This window comes from Physeter macrocephalus, chromosome 2 (genome assembly GCF_002837175.3).
Source record: "Physeter macrocephalus isolate SW-GA chromosome 2, ASM283717v5, whole genome shotgun sequence".
Lineage (NCBI taxonomy): Eukaryota > Metazoa > Chordata > Mammalia > Artiodactyla > Physeteridae > Physeter > Physeter macrocephalus.
This window is the reverse complement of record NC_041215.1, coordinates 129,496,826-129,521,660: the sequence shown is the minus strand read 5'-3', so window position 1 is coordinate 129,521,660 and position 24,835 is coordinate 129,496,826. Positions and strand designations below refer to the sequence as shown.

At 42.4% G+C, this 24,835-nt stretch overlaps 1 protein-coding gene across 1 annotated transcript in view; it reads left to right on the top strand.

The window, feature by feature from the left end:
• The window catches only part of DNER (delta/notch like EGF repeat containing), a 358,880-nt gene that overhangs the window by 293,762 nt on the left and 40,283 nt on the right, over window positions 1–24,835 (top strand). Inside the window, exon 9 of the mRNA XM_024124691.1 lies at window positions 15,094–15,216. Within this exon, the coding sequence (XP_023980459.1) occupies window positions 15,094–15,216 (123 nt within the window). The remainder of the gene's footprint in view (window positions 1–15,093; window positions 15,217–24,835) is intronic.

The following is a 24,835-nucleotide window of genomic DNA, read 5'->3' as shown; positions in this document are numbered from 1 at the left end:
TTTCCTTGCATTTTTGAGAATCAGAAGTTGGTGGGAGATGTTGTGTGCGTTGCTATTCTATAACTCAGGTATTCTCAAACTTGAGTGTGCTGATCAGAATCAGGTAGAGGGCTCAGTAAATCTCAGAGCTCTGGATCCCACCTGCAGAGCTTCTGATTCAGTAGGTCTTGGGTGTGGCCTGCGAACTTGCATTTCTAACAAGTTCCCAGGTGACGCGGGTGACGCGGGTGCCGCTGGTCTGGGGACCACACCGCGGGGACCACTGGTCTAGCGTGATGCACACAGACACACGCCCTCGCGAGGGCAGACGGCGCAAAAGAATACGTTGTGATCACTGGGTGAGTGGCAAATTAAAATCAAATTTAACCATCGTTTGTGAAATAAATGAAAAGGAATAAAACATTTTAAAAACTTCCTTGTACTTTAACCTTTTAAAATTCCTCTTTGTTAACATACATACATGCGTGAAAATAGTCATCTAGGTTTTATTTTCTTTCCAAGGTGCCTGTTAGAACCCTACGCTTTGATTTTGCCCTGTCACCCATCCGTTGCCTGTGCTGGGCCCCATGTCCCTCCTGGTGTGTTTGTTTCATACTAAAAACCTCTAGAATGTGAGGGCTTTATGCGTACTTTTTCTTTTCCAGATCTCCTCGTCCTCCACCTCATCTCAACTACAAGCCAAGTCATCTTTACATGTGTTTATAAACATCCTAGATAATCAATGAGGTTATAAGATTATGCCATTAAAATAATTTACTTACTGTTTATAACGAAACACACATACCGCAATAATCTTTAAAATCAAGTTGAAAATACTATCTTGTCGTTACACTTAATCTTGAATGCTGGTGCTTTAGCCATGGTGTTACAAGCATTTACATTTTTAAAAATAATTTTTATAGCGAGTCAGTGAGAAAAATAGGCTACTTTATCACGGATAATTTTAACCATAGCTACTGTATGTTTATAGGGCACATCGGTCGATTTGTAAACTATAAAGAAATAGATGAATGTTAAGCTTTCTTGTTAAAGGAGACAATATTTCTTCTTGAAGGATTTGCATCCTCTCGTGCCATATATTTCCCTTTTGTAAAACACATTTCCCTTTTCGTTAACCTCCCGAGTAACATTTTTTTTCCCTTTAGCTGATATAGATCATAGGTAGAATCCACCCTCTAGTGGCCAAAAGCATCATGAATGGCCAAAAACGACATTCATAAGACAAGGCTAAAAAATTGTGAAGAGATTGATTTTTTCGTGTGACTAGTTTGTGACCTAGTTCTAAAGGCAGATCCAAGAGGAAACTTCTAGAAATGTTTAGATCTACACAGTTACAATCATTCCCCAGATGATGGACAAGTTTAAGGTTAAAACGCCTTTAGATATGCAAGAGCTTCTGTTTAAGTGGGTTCACTGCTGAGTTCTCTGGGCTTCTGAGGCCCTTCATGAGCGTAGTGCCAATTCGGCTGTGTCATCTACAATACATTCTTTCATTTGTTCAGGAGAATGCGAACTATTTGTAAGGACTAACTCAGAGTAGTGGTTGTTTGCTTTTCTACCATACATTTAGTGTATTTATATAGTCACCATTTATATATTGTTATGATGGCTAGCACTCGTGTCTCAAAAAGTGTCCTCTTCTAAGCAGACTGGATTTTTCCTTCTATACACTATGAGAATGCCCTCATCTCCTTCCCCTCCACTTAAAAAAAAACAACACTTAATAAAGTCAGACTTTTCCTAATCCGACCAGTTCTCCTACTGTCCCATCAAGTGTTAGACACAGAGTACAGTTATCATTTCCCTTGGTCATCATCGACCTGGTTTGGAGTTGTAATACTACCCATAAAATACCCATAAAGTATCTTTATTATCCCTTTGTGTTACACAAGTAAATAACATATTTCTATTGTGGAAAATCAGAAAACGTGAACTGGCATTTTTAAAATACAAAAAATAATCCCTCATTTTCATTGCCCAACAAAAACCACTGTCCGTTTTGGAATACATTTTTCCAGGCATTTTTTTTGTATTTGTACAAATCAGACATTTGTAAAGAAAAGAACCACTTCCATATTTATGCATGCAGAGGTTATTTTGCCCTTTGATTCCACTTTTCCTAGCAAATTCACCTCACCCACTGGGACTGAGCATCTCCTAAATTCACCCACCTGTGTGCTAAGGAAATGAGAAGAGAACAGAAAGTTGTTAAAGAGAAAACACAGTTTGGGATCAAAGACTGAGCAGTGAGTCAAAGTTTGACTGCCAGGCAGGAAACCGGATCCAGCACAGGAGATGTCTCAGGAGATGAGGCTGAGGAAACGGAGGAGAGTAGGTTTTTTAAAAGCCCAGTATAAACAGACTTTTGTTTCATACATAGGAAAATTCAGGCATTTGAACTTCTCACTGGTGAAAGCGGGGCTAATTAATCATGGAAGTTCAGGGCTGGTGCTACTTGAGTTTTTCCCGGAAGTGGTCTTCGCTGCCCATGTGAAGCAGTGACTTGGGATAACGGTGCCCTTTTGGGTGATGTTGGCAAGCGCCTTTGCTGTATACTCGAGGCAGGACACCTATTTCAGGATTAAAGTACCCACGTTGTCTTTTTAAATCAGGTTTGCTTTGAGGTCAGCAGACCAGGAGACCACGTATCACATTTTTAAGGTACTTACTGTGCAGCCCGCCCTGTGCTAGATGCTTGCCTTCTGTTACCAGCCTCATGTTCAATGCCAAGTGCATGTCCTCTTGAGGGGGGCAGGAGCCCCTCCTTTCATAAGGGACCTTTGTTGCCACTAGGGCCCTGATGGCCCTGAGCCAGTGGTACCTCGATGGCCCAGAGCTCTCTGCCTATAAACACTGTCAACACTGGAGGTTACACAAGAGTGAAAAGAAAATGTGAAAAGAAAATGAAAAGAAAGTGAAAAGAAAAGAAAATGAAAAGAAAAAGAAAAGAAAATGGCGTCAAGTACGTTTTATTTGAGTAAAGGATAACTTGAGAAGCAAGAACCCTACAGTGTCCCAAAGTCTCTCAAACTCTCAAATCGACGCCCTCCCCATGCCCCACCATTTTAGTGACCCTCCAAGAGCAGTGCCCAAGGTCATTACACCAGGTGGTGATACCGCTCTGCAGGCGACCCACAGTGTTGGTGGACCCTCTCTCTGCCCTTTGTAATTCCATCACGTCCTGGACCAGCTTCTCTTTCTCTCTATCTTATCTCTTCAGGTGTCTCCCTCTCTGTCTTTTCTTCCTGTCTCCCTCTTGATACTTGCGGGTTCCTGCTCCCTGGCCCTCTCTCTTCTCTCATCCATGCCTCCCTCTCTGCTTCCTCCTCCACCTCTTCTCCCTCTGTGACTCCTTGCGTCTTCTGCCCTATAACCTTTCTTTCTGAACTACAACGTAAGACATCTCCTCAGCACCGTGTTCAGTGCTTAGCAACATGGCCAGAATTCTGTAAATACTTGTTAGAATTAACTGATGTTTTTTTCTTCAAATGGCTTCTGTTTTCCCGGGAGAAAATGTTAAGTCCTTTAGTTTAATGAAGATCTAAGTGTAGAAAGTGGTTCCGCACTCCTTTGCATGCTATCCCCCATCCCTAGCCCCTCCTGTTAATGAGATTCTGTTGCATTTGAAAGTGCCTAGGGCAGAAATAGGCCCGTAGAAGGAGACTCCATAAATGTCAATTCCTCTGTTCCTTCTGAAGGGCACTGCGGCATCTCTGCCTACAAGAAGCCAGGAACCTAGACTCACCCTCAACCTTTCTCACCCTTCACCTCCTATTCTTTACCAAATATCGCTGTTTTACTTTTTAAATGGCTCTTGACACGCATCCTCTAGCTGGCGCCGCCACCACCCTCATTCCAGCCGTGTTTTTCCGGGAACTATTGCAGTAGCCTCTTAACTCGTTTCTCCACGCAGATTCTTTCAGGTCTTTCCCTCATTTTCAAAAAGGCGACTGGAGCAATCGTTCTGAAATACAAATCTGATTTTGTCATTTAATGCCCGCCCCCCCCAGCACACGCGCGCGCGCACACGCGCGCGCGCACACACACACACACACACACACACACACACACACACACAGACACGCTCCGTTAAAGGTACCACCTCGTCTGGAACCCGCCTGCCTCTAGTTTCTTCTCTGCCCTTTGCTCTTCGTTCGGCTTAGCGCATCTTCAGAAGGAGCCCGAGCCATGCACCCTCACCGTGGGACTTCTGCACACGCTGGTCGCCTGCCTTGAGTTTTCTCATCCCTCCCGGCACCTCGTTGATGCCTGCAGACCCCGCGTCTCGCAGCCCCCTGTCCCTTCCTCTGGGCAGCCTCCCTGCAGCTCAGCCAAGGTCAGCTCTCCTACTCCTCCTTCCTCCTGGCGCCCTAGGCTACTCGTTGCTCACACTCACCCAATTCTGATTTTACATGTATTCGGATGACTGTTTGGTGTCTTTCTCCTTTAAATGCCCCTAGTAGAGAGGCATTGTCTGTTTTCACAAAGTCGTAGAGCTCTGGTGATTAACACGGTGCCTGGCACATAGTAGGCATTTAATAACTATTTCTTGAATTAAAGAGAGAGGAGGCAAACAGGAGTCCCAGAGAATCACTGACCTTCGCTACATGCCTATTTAAAGGCAGTAGGTCTCCGAAGTGATGGAGAATATAAAGTCACTGCATGAACAGTTAGGATATGACTTCGAGCTCTCTCTTCATTATCCATTCTTTCAGAAGCCCAGGGAGGGAGGCAGAAATTTGTAGATGGCTCAATAACATAAATACTAGGGAGGCTGGAGAATCTAAAACTTTAATTTAGCCTGCATATATAGTCGTTTCCAGTTGAATGTTTGTAAGAACCACAACGATGGAAACATTGACTGATCTGGGTCTTCTCACATCTGTTTTCTCTTTGGCCCAGGAGCCCCTAGCAATGAAAGGGTAAGAAATTAGGGAGTAAAAGAAAGAAACAACATCAGCACCACTGTCCACGTACCAACTAATGCTCTGTATTTACTTATTCAGCTTCCTTCATGTTCACTGATACTTTCTTGCTTTAGTGTGTGTGTGTGTGTGTGTGTGTGTGTGTGTGTGCAACAGGAGCATAATTACTCCACTGAAGTCTGTAAGATACCAGTTATCAGCAGGTCTGTTTAGCACAGAGCATTTCAAGGCTTGATAGGATTAATGTAAGCCGGGATTCTTGCCTACCTTTTTTCTGTCTTTAAAAGATTCCTACCGTGAATGTACCAGCAAAGAGAGAGAATCGCACGCACGCACGCGCGCACCCGTGCACACACACGCTTTCCCTTGAAACAAATTTCTCTGCACAGTGAAGTAGATGCATTGCCTGACCTTCCACAGTGCTGAGGGGCTGGCTCTACGGCAGTCAGTGAGTTTAGCCAGAATTTGAACGCTCACAGACAATCATATTAATAGAATAGGATTATTTTCTCTTTGCCCACATCTTTGGAAATTTGATCTCCTGGGGACTGGCCTAGACTTGAATCAGGGGGTCCTGCGTTTTCACATTTTGTCTGTTCAACCTGAAATGTTGGGGAAACAGCCTTTGAGGTCCAACGCGCCCCGCAAGGAACAAGGGACCACCCCCCAGCTCCCCACTCACTTCAGTCTGACCTCAAAGCAAAACAAACAAACAAACAAACAAAAACCCTAAGACACTTCAAATTCACTCTGGCCTTGAGTTCGGCCTGCACCGGCTGGGGGTGAGCCGTGTGGGCTCACTGCGCCTTTGCTGAGTCGGTCAACCATGGTGGACATGGGTCTTCCCAGGAGGACACAGATGGGTCCCATCCTAATGGCAGAACATTCGACGGGGTTCTCGGTAGCTTAAAAATCACCAGGTGGGGTCTCCATCCTCTCTCCTCTCTTTATCCCGTTGCATCTAGCATGTTTCCAACCCCAGTTGAACAGAGTGCCTGTTTGCTTCTGCAGGATCGCACTGCCGGAGAGAGTCACCCCACGGACTGGTATTACATCAAACCCACGACTGCACACTGACCCCTCAGTTTTGCCCCCAAATCCTTTTTCTTGATGAATTCACTCTCACTCAGCACAGCAACAGTTTCAAACCTGCACGTCTTTAAAACTCTTCAGGTTGCAATCATGCTATAAAAAGTGATCTAGGACAGTGGTTCTCAAAGGGGGCTTTTGTTCTCTAGGGGACATGCAGCGATGTCTGGAGATGTTTTTGTTTGTCACAAGGAGGAAGGGGTGGTGCTATAGCAATCTAGTGGGTGTAGAGGCCAGAGATGCTGCTCGACATCCTGCAATGCACAGGACAGCTCCCAGCCGTAATGACCTGGTCCAAAATGTTGATAGTGTCATGGTTGACAAATCCTGATTCTGGGTGTTATGGACTGAATCGTGTCCCCCACCCCCCATTCATATGTTGAAGCCCTAGTCCCCCGATATAACTGTATTGGGAGATAGGGCCTTTAAAGAGGTAATTAAGCTTCAATGAGGTTATAATTATAATCCGATATGACTAGTGTCATATGACCATATAAGATGGGGAAGAGACATTGGGGAGGTGTGGCCACAGAGAAAAGGACGTATGTGAGGACATAGTGAGAAGGCAGCGTCTGCAAGCCAAGGAGAGGCCTCAGGAGAAACCAAACTTGCTGACACCTTGGTCTAGGACTTCCTGCCTCCGGAACTGTATGAGAATAAATTTCTGTTGTTTAAGTCACCCCGTCTATAGTATTTTATTATGGCGGCCCTAGCAGACTAATACACTATGTAAGCCGGGATTCTTGCCTACCTTTTTTCTGTCTTTAAAAGATTCCTACCGTGAATGTACCAGCAAAGAGAGAGAATCGCACGCACGCACGCGCGCACCCGTGCACACACACGCTTTCCCTTGAAACAAATTTCTCTGCACAGTGAAGTAGATGCATTGCCTGACCTTCCACAGTGCTGAGGGGCTGGCTCTACGGCAGTCAGTGAGTTTAGCCAGAATTTGAACGCTCACAGACAATCATATTAATAGAATAGGATTATTTTCTCTTTGCCCACATCTTTGGAAATTTGATCTCCTGGGGACTGGCCTAGACTTGAATCAGGGGGTCCTGCGTTTTCACATTTTGTCTGTTCAACCTGAAATGTTGGGGAAACAGCCTTTGAGTTCCAACGCGCCCCTCAAGGAACAAGGGACCACCCCCCATCTCCCCACTCACTTCAGTCTGACCTCAAAGCAAAACAAACAAACAAACAAACAAAAACCCTAAGACACTTCAAATTCACTCTGGCCTTGAGTTCGGCCTGCACCGGCTGGGGGTGAGCCGTGTGGGCTCACTGCGCCTTTGCTGAGTCGGTCAACCATGGTGGACATGGGTCTTCCCAGGAGGACACAGATGGGTCCCATCCTAATGGCAGAACATTCGACGGGGTTCTCGGTAGCTTAAAAATCACCAGGTGGGGTCTCCATCCTCTCTCCTCTCTTTATCCCGTTGCATCTAGCATGTTTCCAACCCCAGTTGAACAGAGTGCCTGTTTGCTTCTGCAGGATCGCACTGCCGGAGAGAGTCACCCCACGGACTGGTATTACATCAAACCCACGACTGCACACTGACCCCTCAGTTTTGCCCCCAAATCCTTTTTCTTGATGAATTCACTCTCACTCAGCACAGCAACAGTTTCAAACCTGCACGTCTTTAAAACTCTTCAGGTTGCAATCATGCTATAAAAAGTGATCTAGGACAGTGGTTCTCAAAGGGGGCTTTTGTTCTCTAGGGGACATGCAGCGATGTCTGGAGATGTTTTTGTTTGTCACAAGGAGGAAGGGGTGGTGCTATAGCAATCTAGTGGGTGTAGAGGCCAGAGATGCTGCTCGACATCCTGCAATGCACAGGACAGCTCCCAGCCGTAATGACCTGGTCCAAAATGTTGATAGTGTCATGGTTGACAAATCCTGATTCTGGGTGTTATGGACTGAATCGTGTCCCCCACCCCCCATTCATATGTTGAAGCCCTAGTCCCCCGATATAACTGTATTGGGAGATAGGGCCTTTAAAGAGGTAATTAAGCTTCAATGAGGTTATAATTATAATCCGATATGACTAGTGTCATATGACCATATAAGATGGGGAAGAGACATTGGGGAGGTGTGGCCACAGAGAAAAGGACGTATGTGAGGACATAGTGAGAAGGCAGCGTCTGCAAGCCAAGGAGAGGCCTCAGGAGAAACCAAACTTGCTGACACCTTGGTCTAGGACTTCCTGCCTCCGGAACTGTATGAGAATAAATTTCTGTTGTTTAAGTCACCCCGTCTATAGTATTTTATTATGGCGGCCCTAGCAGACTAATACACTAAGTAATCTATTTTGGGGGCAACTTGGGAAAGTGGGAAGACTGTAGGATTGACATTGTGGCCTTAGGGCAAGTTTCTTTACCTCTCTGACTCTTTTTTTTTTTTTTTAACATTGTGAACATATATTTTGCATTTTTAAACTGAAGTATAGTTGATTTACAATGTTGTATTAATTTCTGTTGTACAGCAGATTGATCTGTTATACATATACATGCATTCTTTTTTGTATTCTTTTCCATTATGGTTTATCACAGGATATTGAGTGGAGTTCCCTGTGCTGTACAGCAGGACCTTGTTGTCTACCCATTCTATATATACTAGTTTGCATCTGCTAATCCCAACCTCCTAATCCATCCCTCCCCCACCCCCCTCCCCCCTGTAACAGCTTACAAAATCCCGAACGAACTTTTTGGCCAACCCAATATTACCCTACACTCAGGGCTAAAAGTCTATCAGTAAATGTATTTAGTATAAGTATGCCCCATGCAATATTTGGGACACATTCATACTAATCTGTTGTTTATCTGGGGTATACTTACACTAAAAAATAATCCGCTGGGTATTTTTTGTTTTTTTTTAAATAAATTTATTTATTTTATTTATTTATTTTTGGCTGCGTTGGGTCTTCGTTGCCGTGTGCGGGCTTCTCATTGCGGTGGCCTCTCTTGCTGCAGAGCACAGGCTCTAGACACGCGGGCTTCAGTAGTTGTGGTTCATGGGCTCAGTAGTTGTAACTCGCGGCTCCAGAGCGCAGGCTCAGTAGTTGTGGCGCACAGGCTTAGGTGCTCCGCGGCATGTGGGATCTTCCCGGACCAGGGATCGAAACCATGTCCCCTGCATTGGCAGGCGGATTCTTAACCACTGCACCACCAGGGAAGCCCCTGTGTCATATTTTAGACTCCACATATAAGTGATATCATATGATATTTGTCTTTCTCTGTCTGACTGACTTCACTTAGTATGATAATCTCTAAGTCCATCCATGTTGCTGCAAATGGCATTATTTCATTCTTTTTTATGGCTGAGTCGTATTCCATAGTATATATATATACACCACATCTTCTTTATCCATTCTTCTGCTGATGGACATTTAGGTTGCTTCCATGTCTTGGCTGTTGTGAATAGTGCTGCTTTGAACATAGGGGTGCATGTATCTTTTTGAATTAGAGTTTTGTCTGGATATGTGCCCAGGAGTGGGATTGCTGGATCATATGGCAACTCTATTTTCAGTTTTTTGAGGAACCTCCATGCTGCTTTCCACGGTGGCTGCACCAACTTGTATTCCCACCAGCAGTGTAGCAGGGTTCTCTTTTCTCCACATCCTCTCCAGTGTCTGTTATTTGTAAACTTTTTAGTGACAGCCATTCTGACCCGTATGCACCTCTCTGACTCTTAATTCCTCATCTTTAAATTGGGACTAGCCATGATTATCATTTTGGGTCGTCACGAGGGTTAAACAAGTTAACACAGGTAAAGGGCCTGTTATGAAGCAGACACCACTCATGTGCTGCTGGACAATAGACCCCTTGTGGTTGGAGACCTTGCCATTTAGTTTTGTAATCACAGTACCTGGAAGCTTCTGGCACATCATAGGCATATCTTAAATGTGTATTGATTTAATCAGTGGCATTTTGGTTGCTGATTCAAGAGCTATCATTTAAACATTCTTTCTGTACCAAATACTGCAGGTACAGCTGAGAACGCTGCAGACATAGCCTCTGCCTTCAAGCTTATATTCTAGTGGAGGAAGAGAAATAATAATTGATAGAGAACATGATAAAGTTAATATGACTTCAGACCCTTATAAGTGTTATGATGGAAATCAATTGAGTATTGTAGTGAGTAACTGTTAGGGGAAGGTATTTTGGATAGTGTTTTTAGAAAATTATCCTAAGAGGTGATTTTTATTCTATTTTGTTTTGTTTGCTGATATAGGTGTGCTTTATTGGTGACTTAAATTCCTTAAGAGCTATTGCTCGTATGAAGTGATATTCCAAAATGGGGAGCAACTCACAGTACAGTCTTCTCTTGATTTACCCAGTGTATCAATACATATACGTATATATGTTCCAGGAAAACTCAGTGTATCTTAAAAGCTGTTGTACGTGTAAGGAAGTTAGGTTCTAGGCCTTGGAAGTTGTAAACAGGCTTTTGCCTACACGAATGGCCAGTGGAACAGTCCAAAGTTGTGAAGGCTGCCAGGCCATCACTTGTGCAGGGGAATCCCAGATGTTTCAAGGTGTTTAATATCTCTGGCCCCCACCTACCAAATTCCAGTAGAATCCTCCAGTCATTATGATAAGCAATCCCTCCTACTCCCCAATTTCCAAAGCAGCCTCTAAAGGGCAGTACAGCCCCCATTGAGAGCCAGGGTTTGGAGGGTCTCCAGTGGCCTCCTGATCTCCTATCCAGTTGCCATTCTTGCTCTTAGAGCCTTTGACACTGTTAACCAGCCCTCCCCGGCTTCCTGTCCTCCCTTGGCTTCCATGACCACACTCCTTGGGGTTCCCCCCTCCTTTCTTCAGCCCTGCTTGGAGTCCCAATTGGGCTTCTTGCTGTCCAGCTGCCTATCCACGTAGATCCAACCTTGGTCTCTTTTTTTCCTCTCCATGTTCTTTGATGAAAACGTCAACATCACTTCTAGGCATCTAGCACCCAAAGTGCTGTTTCTATGCTATTCAAGCTAATTTGCCCAACTGCCATGTGGACCTGGCTACGTGAGCCCCAAGTTAAACGTGTCCAAAATCCAACTGGTCAACTTCCTCTAAAACCTGTTATTCCTTTGTTCATAGTTGTGTTCACGGCAGCATCATCTACTCACACTTTCTAGACGTGGCAGCCGTCTTAACCTCTCTTTCTCACTCCCCACGTCCAGTTGGTTGCTTTGTTCGCTCGAGTCTAAGGAAGTGATTGGAGCTGAATATTCAGGATCAAGTCCTGCACAGATGAGAACACTGGTGATAGAAATCAGTGCCCCAGAAGGGGCTATTCTGATCCCACCCTTCTGATCTTTGATTTTATTTGAAAATAATTCTTTGGACTAGCTTAATTTTTCTAGACCCTGGGCTGCCCTGAGCTAATTTGTTTGTCCAAATTAATTACCAGCAGGGGGTGGCAGTCTCATTTTCACAGAAGCCTTCTGTTTGGGAAGAGTTTCCTTTTTCTTCAAACTGTCCGATTTAGGTTCTTTGGCAGTGTAAAGGGTGTCTTGACATTTCCATAAAGACATTTAAATGTTACCGTCGCTGAAGAAACACTTTTAGAATATGAAACCTTTATATTTTTCCCCCAAGGAAGAAAATCCTCGTCAGCTTAATTATCTCTGTAAAAGAACTTCCTCACTTCTTTTCATGTTGCTAATGGAAAAGGATGATGATACTGTTTTCAAAAAACAAAAACAATTGTGGAAGATTTCAAGAAATGTGCTTTTGATTTTTGTCTGTATAAATAACACCACAATTCAGAGGTCAGAGATGCTTGTAGGGTTATATATTATCCTTCCAAGTTGATTTTTGAAAGATCTGCTGGGAGGGCAAAATGATCAAAAAGATGCTGCTGGTGATCCTTGTTGCACACTGAGAAGAAGGCAAAAGAGACTTAACTCTATGTGTGTGTGTGTGTATATATTCTAAAAATTGTGATAAGGGGAATTCCGTGGCAGTCCAGTGGTTATGACTCCATGCTTTCACTGCTGTTGGCACGGGTTCGATCCCTGTTCAGAGAACTAAGATGCCGCAAGCCATGCGGCACGGCCAAAAAAATAAAAATAAAAATAATGATTAAAAACCAAATAACATGAAACCTATCCTGTTAACAAATTTTTAAGTGTACAGTACAGTAGTGTTAACTATATGCACATTGTCATACAATAGATTTGTGGAACGTTTTCGTTTTGCGTAATTGAAACTCTATATCCATTCAACAGCAACTCCCCATTTCCCCGCTCCTCCGCCCCAGGAACCACCATTCTATTCTTTTCTTTTTTCTTTTATTTATTTATTTATTCTTTAATTTAATTTTTAAATTTTATTTTTTTATACAGCAGGTTCTTATTAGTTATCCATTTTATACATATTAGTGTATATATTGACATATATACCACCATTTCATTCTGCCCCTATGAGTTTAACTACTTGAGATCCCTCATGAGTGGAATCATGAAGCATTTGTCCTTCTGTGACTGGCTTATTTCACTTAGTACATGACCTCGAGGTTCATCCACGTTATAGCATATGACAGGATTTCCTTCTTTTTAAAGACCGAATAATATTCCATTGTATGTATATATCATATCACATTTTCTCTATCCATTCATCTGTTGAGGGACATTTGGATTGTTTCTACCTCTTGGCTATTGTCAATCATGCCACAATGAACATGGGAATGCAAATATCTCTGTGAGATCTTATTTTCAATTCTTTTGGATAAATACTCAGAAGTGGGATTACAGATCATACAGTAATTCTATTTTTAATTTTTGAGGAATCTCTCTACTTTTTTTTATGTTTTACGTAGCAGCTGCAGCCTTTTACATTCCCACTGACAGTGTATGAAGGTTCCCATTTTTCCACATCCTCAACAACACGTGTTATTTTCTGTTTTGTTTTGTTTCGTTTTATTATGGCCATCTTAACAGTTGTGAGGTGATCTCTCCTTGCGGTTTTGCTTTTCATTTCCCTGATGATTAGTGATGTTGAGCACCTTTTTATACACCTGTTGGCCATTTATATTATCTTACACAATTGACAAAAAACTACACAAAGTGCATTAAAGACTTAAACCTAACACCTAAAACTATAAAACTCCTGAAAGAAAATATAGGGGAAAACCTTCATAAAATTGGTCTTGGCAATGATATGACAACAAAAGCACAGGCAACAAAAGCAAAAATAAAGTGGGACTGTATCAAACTAAAAAGCTTCTGTGCAGCATAGGTAGCAATCAACAGGGTAAAAGGCAACCTTCAGAATGGGAGAAAATATTTGCAAACCATATCTTTGATAAGGGGTTAATATCTAAAACTCTTGTAAAAAAAAAAAAGATTTTCTGGGTGAATCTAGATCAAGACTCAGCAAACTTGTTCTATAAGGGGTCAGAGAGTAAAGATTTTTGACTTTTCAAGCCATATGGTCTCTGTTGCAACTACTCAATCTACCATTGTATGGAAGCAGCCATAAATAATACGTACTTGGATGGGTGTGGCTGTGTCCCAATAAAACTTTATTTATAAAAACAGACTGGGGCAGATTTGGCCTGTGGACCACAGTTTGCTGATCCCTGACCTAGAGCAGGGTTTCTCCGTCTAACTCTATTAACATTTTTGCTGGGTAGGTTTCTGTTGGGGGGCTGTTCCGCGCATTGAAGGATGGTTTGCAGCATCCTTACGCCAGATGCCAGTAACAACCCCTTCCCCTCCACCCTGGTTGTGACAACCCAGAATGTCTCCAAACATTGCCAAATATCTTCTGGGGGACAAAATCGCTGTTGGTTGAGAAACTCTGATCTAGATGATTGAAATAATCTGATGAAGAGTGATAGGACATATTTCCGTAAAACTACAAGGAGTAGGGGAAGGTAGAAGAATGGAAATCCCTAGTGTATGTGCCTCAGGAAGGTCAAGTTCCCCTCAGAGGGGCCACTATCACTGCCTAAATGTGGAAAGCAGTTCAGAAACAACTGAAATGGCAACGTACTTGAAAAGAGCTCTGGAAATGGTGCAAATGTGATCTTAACCTACTTTTGTGATAGGAACCAGAAACAGAACAGTTCAACACATTAACCTGCGCTAACAGGGCTCTCTGAGCTCGAGGGCTGGCTCTGAGTTGCTGGAAAGGAGCTCACGGTTCCCGTGCCCACTTGAGCAAGCGTTTATTTTTTCTGCTTATCTGAATTCAGAACCAACGCAGGCAGGGTGATTTCTGAAAGTGCTCACATGTTTCTCATTGTTTGGACAGGGCCAGACAAAAATGGCCCAGATTCACTGCAAATTGGCAGGAACACGTGTTTTTGAAAGTTAAAAACAGCCTAACATTCATGAGTGAATCTCAAAGAATGTTGTCTTCTTGTCCTTTAGAATAAACACCTGTTTTGCAAAAGGAGAGTAAAAGCCATCTTTCTTGAGAAATCGTTGGTTTCTTTTTCTTCATTGCTATTATTCTATTTTTAATAGTTAAAAAACTTAATCACAATTTACCGTATTATAATTTAGATAATTGTCATTTTAAATAAACAAACAAACAAAAAGAAAAACAGCCCACATTTCGCCAGGAAGTTCAGTTAAGCCTTTTTAGCTGAGTTTCTTTTCTGGCTTGAAAAACAAAGGAAATCCGTGGATCCTTTTCTTCTTGAATAAAATTCTCCCTAGTTAGAGATATTTTTCTAATTGATTGGAAGAAAAAGGGGTCCACATCCTTGAAAGGAGCTGTTTGGCTGTGAGTCCTATCCCTGTTGCTACCTTCTGTGACCACAGCTGATGCACTTAGTAACCCACATCTCCTGTTCACCGGTACCACTGGACGTGACATAATAATGGGACCCTCTGGTAGATCAGTGGGGTCACTTCTTTTATAGTTGGGATCATGCCAAAGGGTGATAAGAATAGATTCTTCATAACCTTCCTGGAAATCCACATTTCAGCGTACCCCAAGAGACCCAGTTCCTTCAATCACATCTATTTGTGCCTTACTTTCCAATGAATACCCACCGCCTTCCTTGTAGGCTGGTCCGGTGTGCATATACATGGTACCTGTTTGACCGCAGACCTTTCTCTCTGTCCCTCAGGCTACCATGGCCTCTACTGTGAGGAGGAATATGACGAGTGCCTCTCTGCCCCGTGCCTGAATGCTGCCACCTGCAGGGACCTTGTCAACGGCTATGAGTGCGTGTGCCTGGCAGAGTACAAAGGTGAGCGTCGTGTGGAGGACTAGTGCCAGCATGGTTCTCAATGACGTCATGGATTTCTGCACGTGCGTGCGTAAACCTCTAATTGGAGCGTGAAGTTGTTTAGAATAAGAATCAGATGCTGGTAGTGGGATGATGTACGGGGCCGAAAAGAACAGTTTGGAAGTCTCTGGTTTCCTCTTGATAAACTGAAAAACCTGTCTCCCGCCCTTTCCTTCTTCTTGTATCCTCACTCTCTTCTCTGTTGAATGTGTAAAAAGCTGACGATAAAAAATGATATTAAGGGGACTTTCAGACATAGGTCAGAGGACGCAGCCATGGAATCCAGGGGGAGGAAGGTAGTGATCGCTGGACGAGGAGAGGATGCCGTGCTTTTTGGTGGAGGAGGCAAGTGGAGTCTCACATGTTGGCGAAAAACAGTTCATTCTCATTAAGTGAGTCATCAGAAGGGAGGCACATGTTAGTTCATTTGAGTGGACATGGGTCAGAGTCACTCTGGATAAACAGCTGACATTCACGGAGTGTTTATCACATTCAGACCCTGTTCTAAGTCCTTACGTGCGTGAACTCATAAAAAAGGCCAGACAGTAACCGGAGAGGTGGTAGCGCCAGCCCTCAGGAGCCCAGCCAGCGTGGTCCTGAAAGCCCTTCCATCTCCTCCCCGGCAGGCTCACTGGTGTGGCTTTATTGGAGCCCTGACACCCTCAGCCGGCGCTGTGGCAAGGCGCCGAGTCATCAGCTAATTTGCGTGCGTTTCTCTAAGTCATGACTCCCGGGCTGGTGTAGATTTTTGTAATGCTTTTGAGGGCTCTATTTATAGCCATTTCACTTAACCTCTTTCTCCCACCACCGCTTACCTGGTACCATCCATCTGCTAGTGACCTCGCATTGTAGCCGACTTTGCTTCTCTTTGCATGGACCCACCTTTATTTAGAGGTCTTTCTGGTGAGCCTCGAGGGTTTGTAGGGCACATGGATGAACTTGACCTAGCCCCTGGATGGAGGGGCTGAAGCTGGGTCAGGCCTTGGCTTTATGTTTGGCACATCTGATGCTCCTCATGGACTATGATGCCTATTTAGAGCCGAACTCCACCAATTCCCATGAGGACAGATGTGCTGGCTTTCATCCACATGGATTTCCGTTCAAGGTAGATCAGAGCATTGAGAAATAGGGAGTCCGCTCAAGTCTGGAAAGAATAAAGGAGCAATGAACTAGGAGACCTAGGTAGCTCATCCTCATTGTGCCATTGGATTACTGATGACCCTGGATAAACCTTTTCAACCGACTTGTCTTTATTTTGTCTGTTTAAAGAAAGGGCAGTAATGCTTACTGAGAGATTTTGAGATTCTTCAATGACAGAATGAGTAGTGGTGGATGTGCTTCAAAATTTTAAATTCCAAAATTCTTTAGTTTATGATAGAGTTTTATGGAGTAAATTTCATCTTTATGAATGACAAAATTATTAATCGGGTATACTCTGAATTTGCCTCTCATGTTCCTGGCTTTGAAGCATTGCTCATGCTATCATGACCAAGAAATAGAAAATGAAACTGTATATGATGACCCACTAGTGACTCCACAGATTCATGGACTGTGATCCTAGTTTTTTTCACCTCCTTCTTCCATTTTTCTCAAGGAGTATTCCCGAATTTTGCTGCTTTCCCCAAGCCTCATATTAAATCACTCACTCACTGGATATAACAAATTTCACGTCCATCTTCATGGAAAGAAAGAGAGGTTATCATTTGTAAACATTTTCAAATTTCTCTAGTTTTCCAATGAGCAATGGTTCTCAAACTTGAGCATGTGTTAGAATCTGCTGGTGGGCTTCTTACAACATAGTTTGCTGGGCCCCACCACTATCTAGGGTAGGGCCCAAGAATTTGAATTTCTGGTAAATTCTCAGATGATGTTGATATGCTGGCCCTGTGCCACCCTTTGAGAAGCCCTGTCCTACAAACTCATCTGTAATCACAACCACTCAAATTTTATTGTCTTCCTTATTACCTGATCACATGCTTCCCATTCTGCTCAAGGTTAATCCTTCCATATATGCTCCTCGTTCCACCCCTTCTGTCTTCTGTGACCTTCCTCCATCAGTTACAGAGGCCCTGTTGTGGATGACTCAGGAAGGTAGAGTCGACTCGAGATGACTCAAGATGCTGGAGGGGATCTCAAACACATTTGAGGATGTGGGTTTTTGAGAAAAGGGTGTGGTGCTGGGAGCCTTTGTGTACCACAGGGTTAGGGGATGGGATTCTGGAGAGAACGAGGGACTCAGTGACCAGCTGAGCCCAAAAGACCCTTCAGCTTATAGAGAGGGAAAACATGCTATAATGTGCTGCACTTGACTCTATGAGACAAAGGGTTCTCCTGATCTCATGGATCCTGGCTGCCCTCTAAGAGGATTGCAGTTGGGCTGAACTGTTCCTTTGTGTGTGTGTGTGAATGAGCTCCTGCTCACACCTGGAGAACCTTGAGAACCCCAAATTGGGAGGCCATGTAGAGAGGGCTAATTTGACTGGCCTGTCCAGCACTGGAGGAGAATCTCCAGTATCATCTCTCTCTGCCTGAGGTTGCCAACCTCAAGCCTGGCCAGTCCAGGGAGCCTGTACCAGCAACTCAACAAGGGGAAAAAAATCTAGGAAGTAAAAACAAAATTGCAACAAACCCCACAACTCTATAAACACTCAAGAAGGGAAGTAAAAAAAAGTAATGTATACCACTCAAAATTGAATTTAGATCTGGAAAAGCAAAAGGAGGAAGTATGTCATGATAGAAGTAAAAATATGAGGGAATGGAAACCATGAGTGAAAAGACATGAAATGTGGAGAAAAGATGAAGAAATATGTTTCATCTGAATGATGGATGTTGCGGGAGAAGAAAGAACACATGGAAATAAAACCAGAATCAACCAACTACTAGGGAGAAGTCTATGAGATGAAGAAAATTGAAATTTTCAAATAGAATGGGCTTACGGAATGCCAGAGGATTAATGAGGGAGATGATACGTAATTTGCAATTTCCTGGTAGAATTGCCAAATCCAAGAATACTGAGAATATTTTTTACAAGATTCTTCATAGTGAGTACAAGTTACACACAAAAGAAAGAATCAAATCAGCATTGAACTGCTCTTCTCTGAAATGAAGCTAAACAACAGTGAAGAGTGTTTTAGATTTTTCAATGAAAAAGTCTGGTTGTTAAAGGTTCATTTGTATTTGAGGGGTAAAGAAAGACATTTTGTACATTTAAGGATACAGAAAACGTAACACCATGTACCCTCTCTAAGAAAATTATTTTCCAAGGTATTCTCATCAAATTGGAACTAAATCAGAGCAAAGATAACCAGATAGGGGATGATGGAGAACAGGAGGAAGAGGGTTGAGCAGACTTCTTTACATGTGGGGATAAACCTAAAATAGATGACATTCATATGATTGTAAATACTAATTTAATGGTAAAGAAAAGTCTCTTGAAAAAATAGACATGCCTACTATATTAATTATTATTGCTGCATAGTGAATTATTGTAAGGCAGTGGCTTAAAACAACACCCTTTTACTATCTAACAGTTTCCTAGGTCCGGGCATGGATTAATGGATTCCCTGTTCAAGGTCTGGAATCCAAGGCTGGAATCAGGGTGTTGGTTGAGCTGAGCTCTCATCTGAGGCTTAAATAGGGAAGGATCAGCTTCCAAGTCCCCTCAAGTGGTTAGCAGAATTCATATCCTTGCAGCTGTAGAATTCTTGACAGTCTGCTTCTTGAAAGCCAGGAGAGGCCTGAACCCTCTTAAAGGTCTCACCTAGTTAGGTCAGGCCCACCTAAGGTTAACTCAAAGTCAACTGATTAGATACTGTAACAGCATCTTCAAAATCTCTTAACCTTTGCCAAACGCTATTGATTAGAAGCTCACACTCAAGAGGAGGGAGTTATATAAGGGTGTGAATCATTAGGTGGTCACCCTAGAGTGTGTCGCTACATCTGTTCTTAAGGAAAATTTAAATGACCAAACTAAAATTTCATATTATTTTAACCAAGTCTGTGAGTTGGTGGGTGTTGGGAAGGATTGGAAGGCATACAAGTGTGTTAAAGATCTCATCTCACTGGGCAGGTAAAGTGATTATTTCATTTTGATATATTTATAGAGACATTTAGGTTTGGGTTTAAGCAGGAATGTAAACCCTAGCAAAGTAGCAATAAATGAGAGAACTTCTAAAGTAAGAGTGATGGGCAGGTGTTGAGGGGTAGGGTAGAAGGGATTAAAGAGAAGCAGAAGGGGGTAATTCATGCCCTCCAATCCAGAGGAAGAGTGAGTGAGGGGAGGAGAGAGGTCAAAAGATTCTGGGCCTTTCTCTCCTTAGGGGATGGACATTCTTTCCCTCTTCGGAAGCATTTATCCCAACATATATTTACATATAAGATGTCTGTATAAACTTAGGAAACTATCAGATGGGTGGGCATCAATTCTTAACTAGTACTTACCTCTGGAGTTAGAACTTGGATAAGTGGTGTGTTGCGGGGAGGATTGGAACTTTAACTTCTTACTTACATATGTGCTTTTTTAAGTGGCGATTTTTTACTCTTTTCTGTTTTTTAAAAAACTTAAACAAATGAATATAACTTCCTAAAAAGAATGAGTGCAATAGAAAGTCAGGCAAGATAGCTAAGAATATTTTGAAAAAGGAAAGCAGTGAGGGGGAACTCCTGCCAGATGTTGAAACCCATTGTAATGCTGCAATTATTATTACATCCCCATGTTATGCGTGCAAGAATGGACAGCTAACCAAAACTGAATAATGGCCCGGAAACCATCGTCTATAATAATATATGACTCTTAACAAGGAATTGCTCTGAATAGGATGGGAATTCTTTTCTAATAAATGGTGCTAGAAGAACTGAGTTGCTAAACAGGAAAAAAGAAATGTTCTTACACACACTGCTAAATAAATTCCATATGAAGTGAAAAAAACTGACTCTTGTTTGACTTTGCATCCTCCTTTACTTACTTGCCCCTTTCTTCCTCTTTCTTTTACAACCATATTTCCTTAGAGTTGGTATAGATGATGCCTCTATTTCCTTAAATTTTCTTTTCTTAATCTTCTTTAATTTGGATATCATCGGTACCATTCCGATAAATGGATCTAGCAGTGACCTAATTGAAGACTGAAACCCCAAAGCCTGCCTCTCCAGCTTCCAACTTCACAGTCTTGCCCTTTTGCTTCATGATCACTGGGTCCCTTTTGAAACTCACCCTGCTTTAGTTTCCACAGCTCCGCTCCTCCCCCCACCCTCACCCCCCCAACCCTACTCTTCCCTCCTGGCCTTCTTGGAATGAATCCTTGCTCTCTGGACACCATGAATGCAAGTGGTTCCCAGGCTTTTCTTCTTGGCCCTTTTTTCTCTCCTCTTTCCCCTTATCCAGTCCTATGGCTGCATCCATTGTCAGAAATATTGATCTCCAAATAGGTATGATTTCTCGTTCCTGAACTCTCCAAGCATTTTCTTGATATTTTCTATGACAGTTATGGTCAGCCTTGTAGTCAGTACTTTCTGGCTCCAGACTACACAGGTTCTTTTTTTTTTTTTTTTTTTTTTTAATTCTCATCAGCTCTTGATATGGTGGCTTACACAAAGCACATGCTCCACAGCTATCTGTACTTGAATGGAAACTACTGCTTAACACACTAATTAAATAAAGCAAGGCAACTTGAACATTTTCTCAGTAAGTTTCTACTGTGGATCATGAAATTGTTAGAAGCAAAATACATGGAGGGACTCCTAGTGATCTCCCTTCAGACATACTGAAATGCTGCTACTTCTTTAAAACTAGTCCAGAGCTAATTCACAATGAGACTTTCAAGACTTTAGTTAGTGTTGATCACCTTATAGTGCCAAAAAGTCAAGTTACAGCCCCACATTGCGTTGAATTATTATTTATAGCAGAAAAAATTTAATGGTCAAGACTATACTCATTTGGAATTTTTGGTGACAGAAGTTAGAAAGAAGATACTTCAATTATTAATTATGAAAATAATGTAGCAACAATGATAACAATTTAGAAAACTGAGAAAATTTGATAACTCATAGCTTTACAGCAGAACATAAGAGCAATAATCATCTGTATTATTTCCATCCTTTTTAATATCTGTGTTTTTACAGTTATAATTGATTATACCTACAAGTTGGTATTGCCTTTCTCAGACTTACCATTATTTATGTTTGATTTAGAAATTGTTAGCAAGTTTTACTAGTTCTATTTTAAATGGCAATGTGATGTTCCCATGGGGTAATATTTATCCATTCCCTTGCTATATCTGAAGTGAAGCTACTGTAAATAATTCTGGAATGAACATCTTTATTCATATAATTTTCATACTTTCTGGATTTTGGGGGGATAGAGTCTCAGAAATAAGATCATTGGGTTATGAGTTTGATCACATTGTACTGAATTGTTTATTTTTAAAGTCTACAGAAATTTATGATTGAAAGGATGAGAACTCTTTCTTTGTTGGCTAGAATTATTTCCTCTGTATAACCAATGAACAAGAATTTCTGGGTATTTTCTGTACCTGTCCCTTCTCAAGTACTGTGATTGATAGGAAAATGGGTAAGTCAGGATTTTTCCTTTATCAGGCTATTGTTTAGCCAGAAGAGTGGACTGAGACTGGCACACACAAGGAATAATGAGGTGAAGGTCAAGATCTCAATTGTAACATCTGAAACAGCTTAGAAAAAGTTGGGCTCTGTGAGGTTGAAATACTGGAAAAGTTTTCATGGAAGGAATCAGTTTGAATAAAATAAGATGATGTCCAGATTGGTTTAAGATGGCGGAGTAGAAGGACGTGCGCTCACTCCTTCCTGTGAGAGCACCGGAATCACAGCTAACTGCTGAGCAGTCATCGACGGGAAGACACTGGAACTCACCAAAAAAGATACCCCACATCCAAAGACAAAGGAGAAGCCACAGTGAGACAGTAGGCGGGGCGCAATCACAGGAAAATCAAATCCCATAACTGCTGGGTGGGTGACTCACAAACTGGAGAACACTTAAACCACAGAAGTCCACCCACTGGAGTGAAGGTTCTGAGCCCCACGTCAGGCTTCCCAACCTGGGGGTCCGGCAACAGGAGGAGGAATTCCTAGAGAATCAGACTCTGAAGGCTAGCAGGATTTGACTGTAGGATTTCAACAGGACTGGGGAAAACAGAGACTCCACTCCTGGAGGGCACACACAAAGCAGTGTGTGCATCGGGACCTCGGGGAAGGAGCAGTGACCCCAAGGGAGACTGAACCAGATCTACCTGCTAGTGTTGGAGGGTCTCCTGCAGAGGTGGGCGGTGGCTGTGGCTCAGTGTGGGGACAAGGACACTGGCAGCAGAAGTTCTGGGAAGTACTCCTTGGTGTGAGCCCTCCCAGAGTCTGTCATTAGCCCCACCAAAGAGCCCAGGTAGGCTCCAGTGTTGGGTTGCCTCAGGCCAAACAACCAACAGTCAGGCCAGACAACCAACAGGGAGGGAACCCAGCCCCACCCATCAACAGTCAAGTGGATTAAAGTTTTACTGAGCTCTGCCCACCAGAGCAACACCCAGCTCTACCCACGACCAGTCCCTCCCATCAGGAAGCTTGCACAAGCCTCTTAGACAGCCTCATCCACCAGAGGGCAGACAGCAGAAGCAAGAAGAACTACAATTCTGCAGCCTGTGGAATGAAAACCACATTCACAGAAAGACAGACAAAATGAAAAGGCAGAAGACTATGTACCAGATGAAGGAACAATATAAAACCCCAGAAACACAACTAAATGAAGTGGTGATAGGCAACCTTCCAGAGAAAGAATTGAGAATAATGATAGTGAAGATGATCCAGGACCTCAGAAACAGAATGGAGGCAGAGACGGAGAAGATGTAAGAAATGTTTAACAAAGACCTAGAAGAATTAAAGAAAAAACACCTAGAAGAATTAAAGAGCAAACAAGCAGAGATGAACAATACAATAACTGAAATGAAAAATACACTAGAAGGAATCAATAGCAGAATAACTGAGGCAGAAGAACGGATAAGTGACCTGGAAGACAGAATGGTGGAATTCATGGCTGTGGAACAGAATAAAGGAAGAAGAATGAAAAGAAATGAAGACAGACTAAGAGACCTCTGGGACAATATTAAACGCACCAACATTCACCTTATAGGGGTCCCAGAAGGAAAAGAGAGAGAGAAAGGACCCGAGAAAATATTTGAAGAGATTATAGTCAAAAACTTCCCTAACATGGGAAGGCGAATAGCCACCCAAGTCCAGGATAAGGTTAACAGCTGATTTTTCAGCAGAAACTACAAGCCAGAAGGGAGTGGCATGATATATTTAAAGTGATGAAAGGGAAGAACCTACAACCAAGATTACTCTACCCCGGCAAGGATCTCATTCAGACAGTGGAGAAATCAAAAGCTTTACAGACATGCAAAAGCTAAAAGAATTCAGCACCACCAAACCAGCTCTACAACAAATGCTAAAGGAACTTCCCTAAGTGGGAAACACGAGAGAAGAAAAGGACCTACAAAAACAAACCCATAACAATTAAGAAAATGGCACTAGGAACATACATATCGATAATTACCTTTAACATGAATGGATTAAATGCTCCAACCAAAAGACATGGGCTCACTGAATGGATACAAAAACAAGACCCATATATATGCTGTCTACAAGGGACCCACTTCACACCTAGGGACACATACAGACTGAAAGTGAGGGGATGGAAAAAGATATTCCATGCAAATGGAAATCAAAAGAAAATTGGAGTAGCAATGCTCATATCAGATAAAATAGACTTTAAAATAAAGAATGTTATAAGAGACAAGGAAGGATACTACATAATGATCAAGGGGTCAATCCAAAAAGCAGATATAACAATTATAAATATATATGCACGCAACATAGAAGCACCTCAATACATAAGGCAACTGCTAACAGCTATAAAAGAGGAAATTAACAGTAACAATAATAGTGGGGGACTTTAACACCTCACACAAATGGACAGATCATACGGACAGAAAATTAATAAAGAAACACAAGCTTTAAATGACACAATAGACAAGATACATTTAATTGATATTTATAGGAGATTCCATCCAAAAACAGCAGATTACACTTTCTTCTCAAGTGCACAGGATAGATCACATCTTGGGTCACAAATCTAAATGACACAATAGACAAGATACATTTAATTGATATTTATAGGACATTCCATCCAAAAAGAGCAGGTTACACTTTCTTCTCAAGTGCACAGGATAGATCACATCTTGGGTCACAAATCAAGCCTCGGTAAATTTTAGAAAATTGGAATCAAATCACGCATCTTTTCCGATCACAATGCTGTGAGATTAGAAATCAATTACAGAACAGATCTTGCTGTGATTTATGTCATAGAGTGTTCTGCCTATGTTTTCCTCTAAGAGTGTTACAGTGTCTGACCTTACATTTAGGCCTTTAATCCATTTTGAGTTTATTTTTGTGTAGGGAGTTAGACCCACCTCCTAGAGAAATGGAAATAATAACAAAAATAAACAAATGGGACCTAATGAAACTTAAAAGCTTTTGCACAGCAAAGGATACCATAAACAAGACC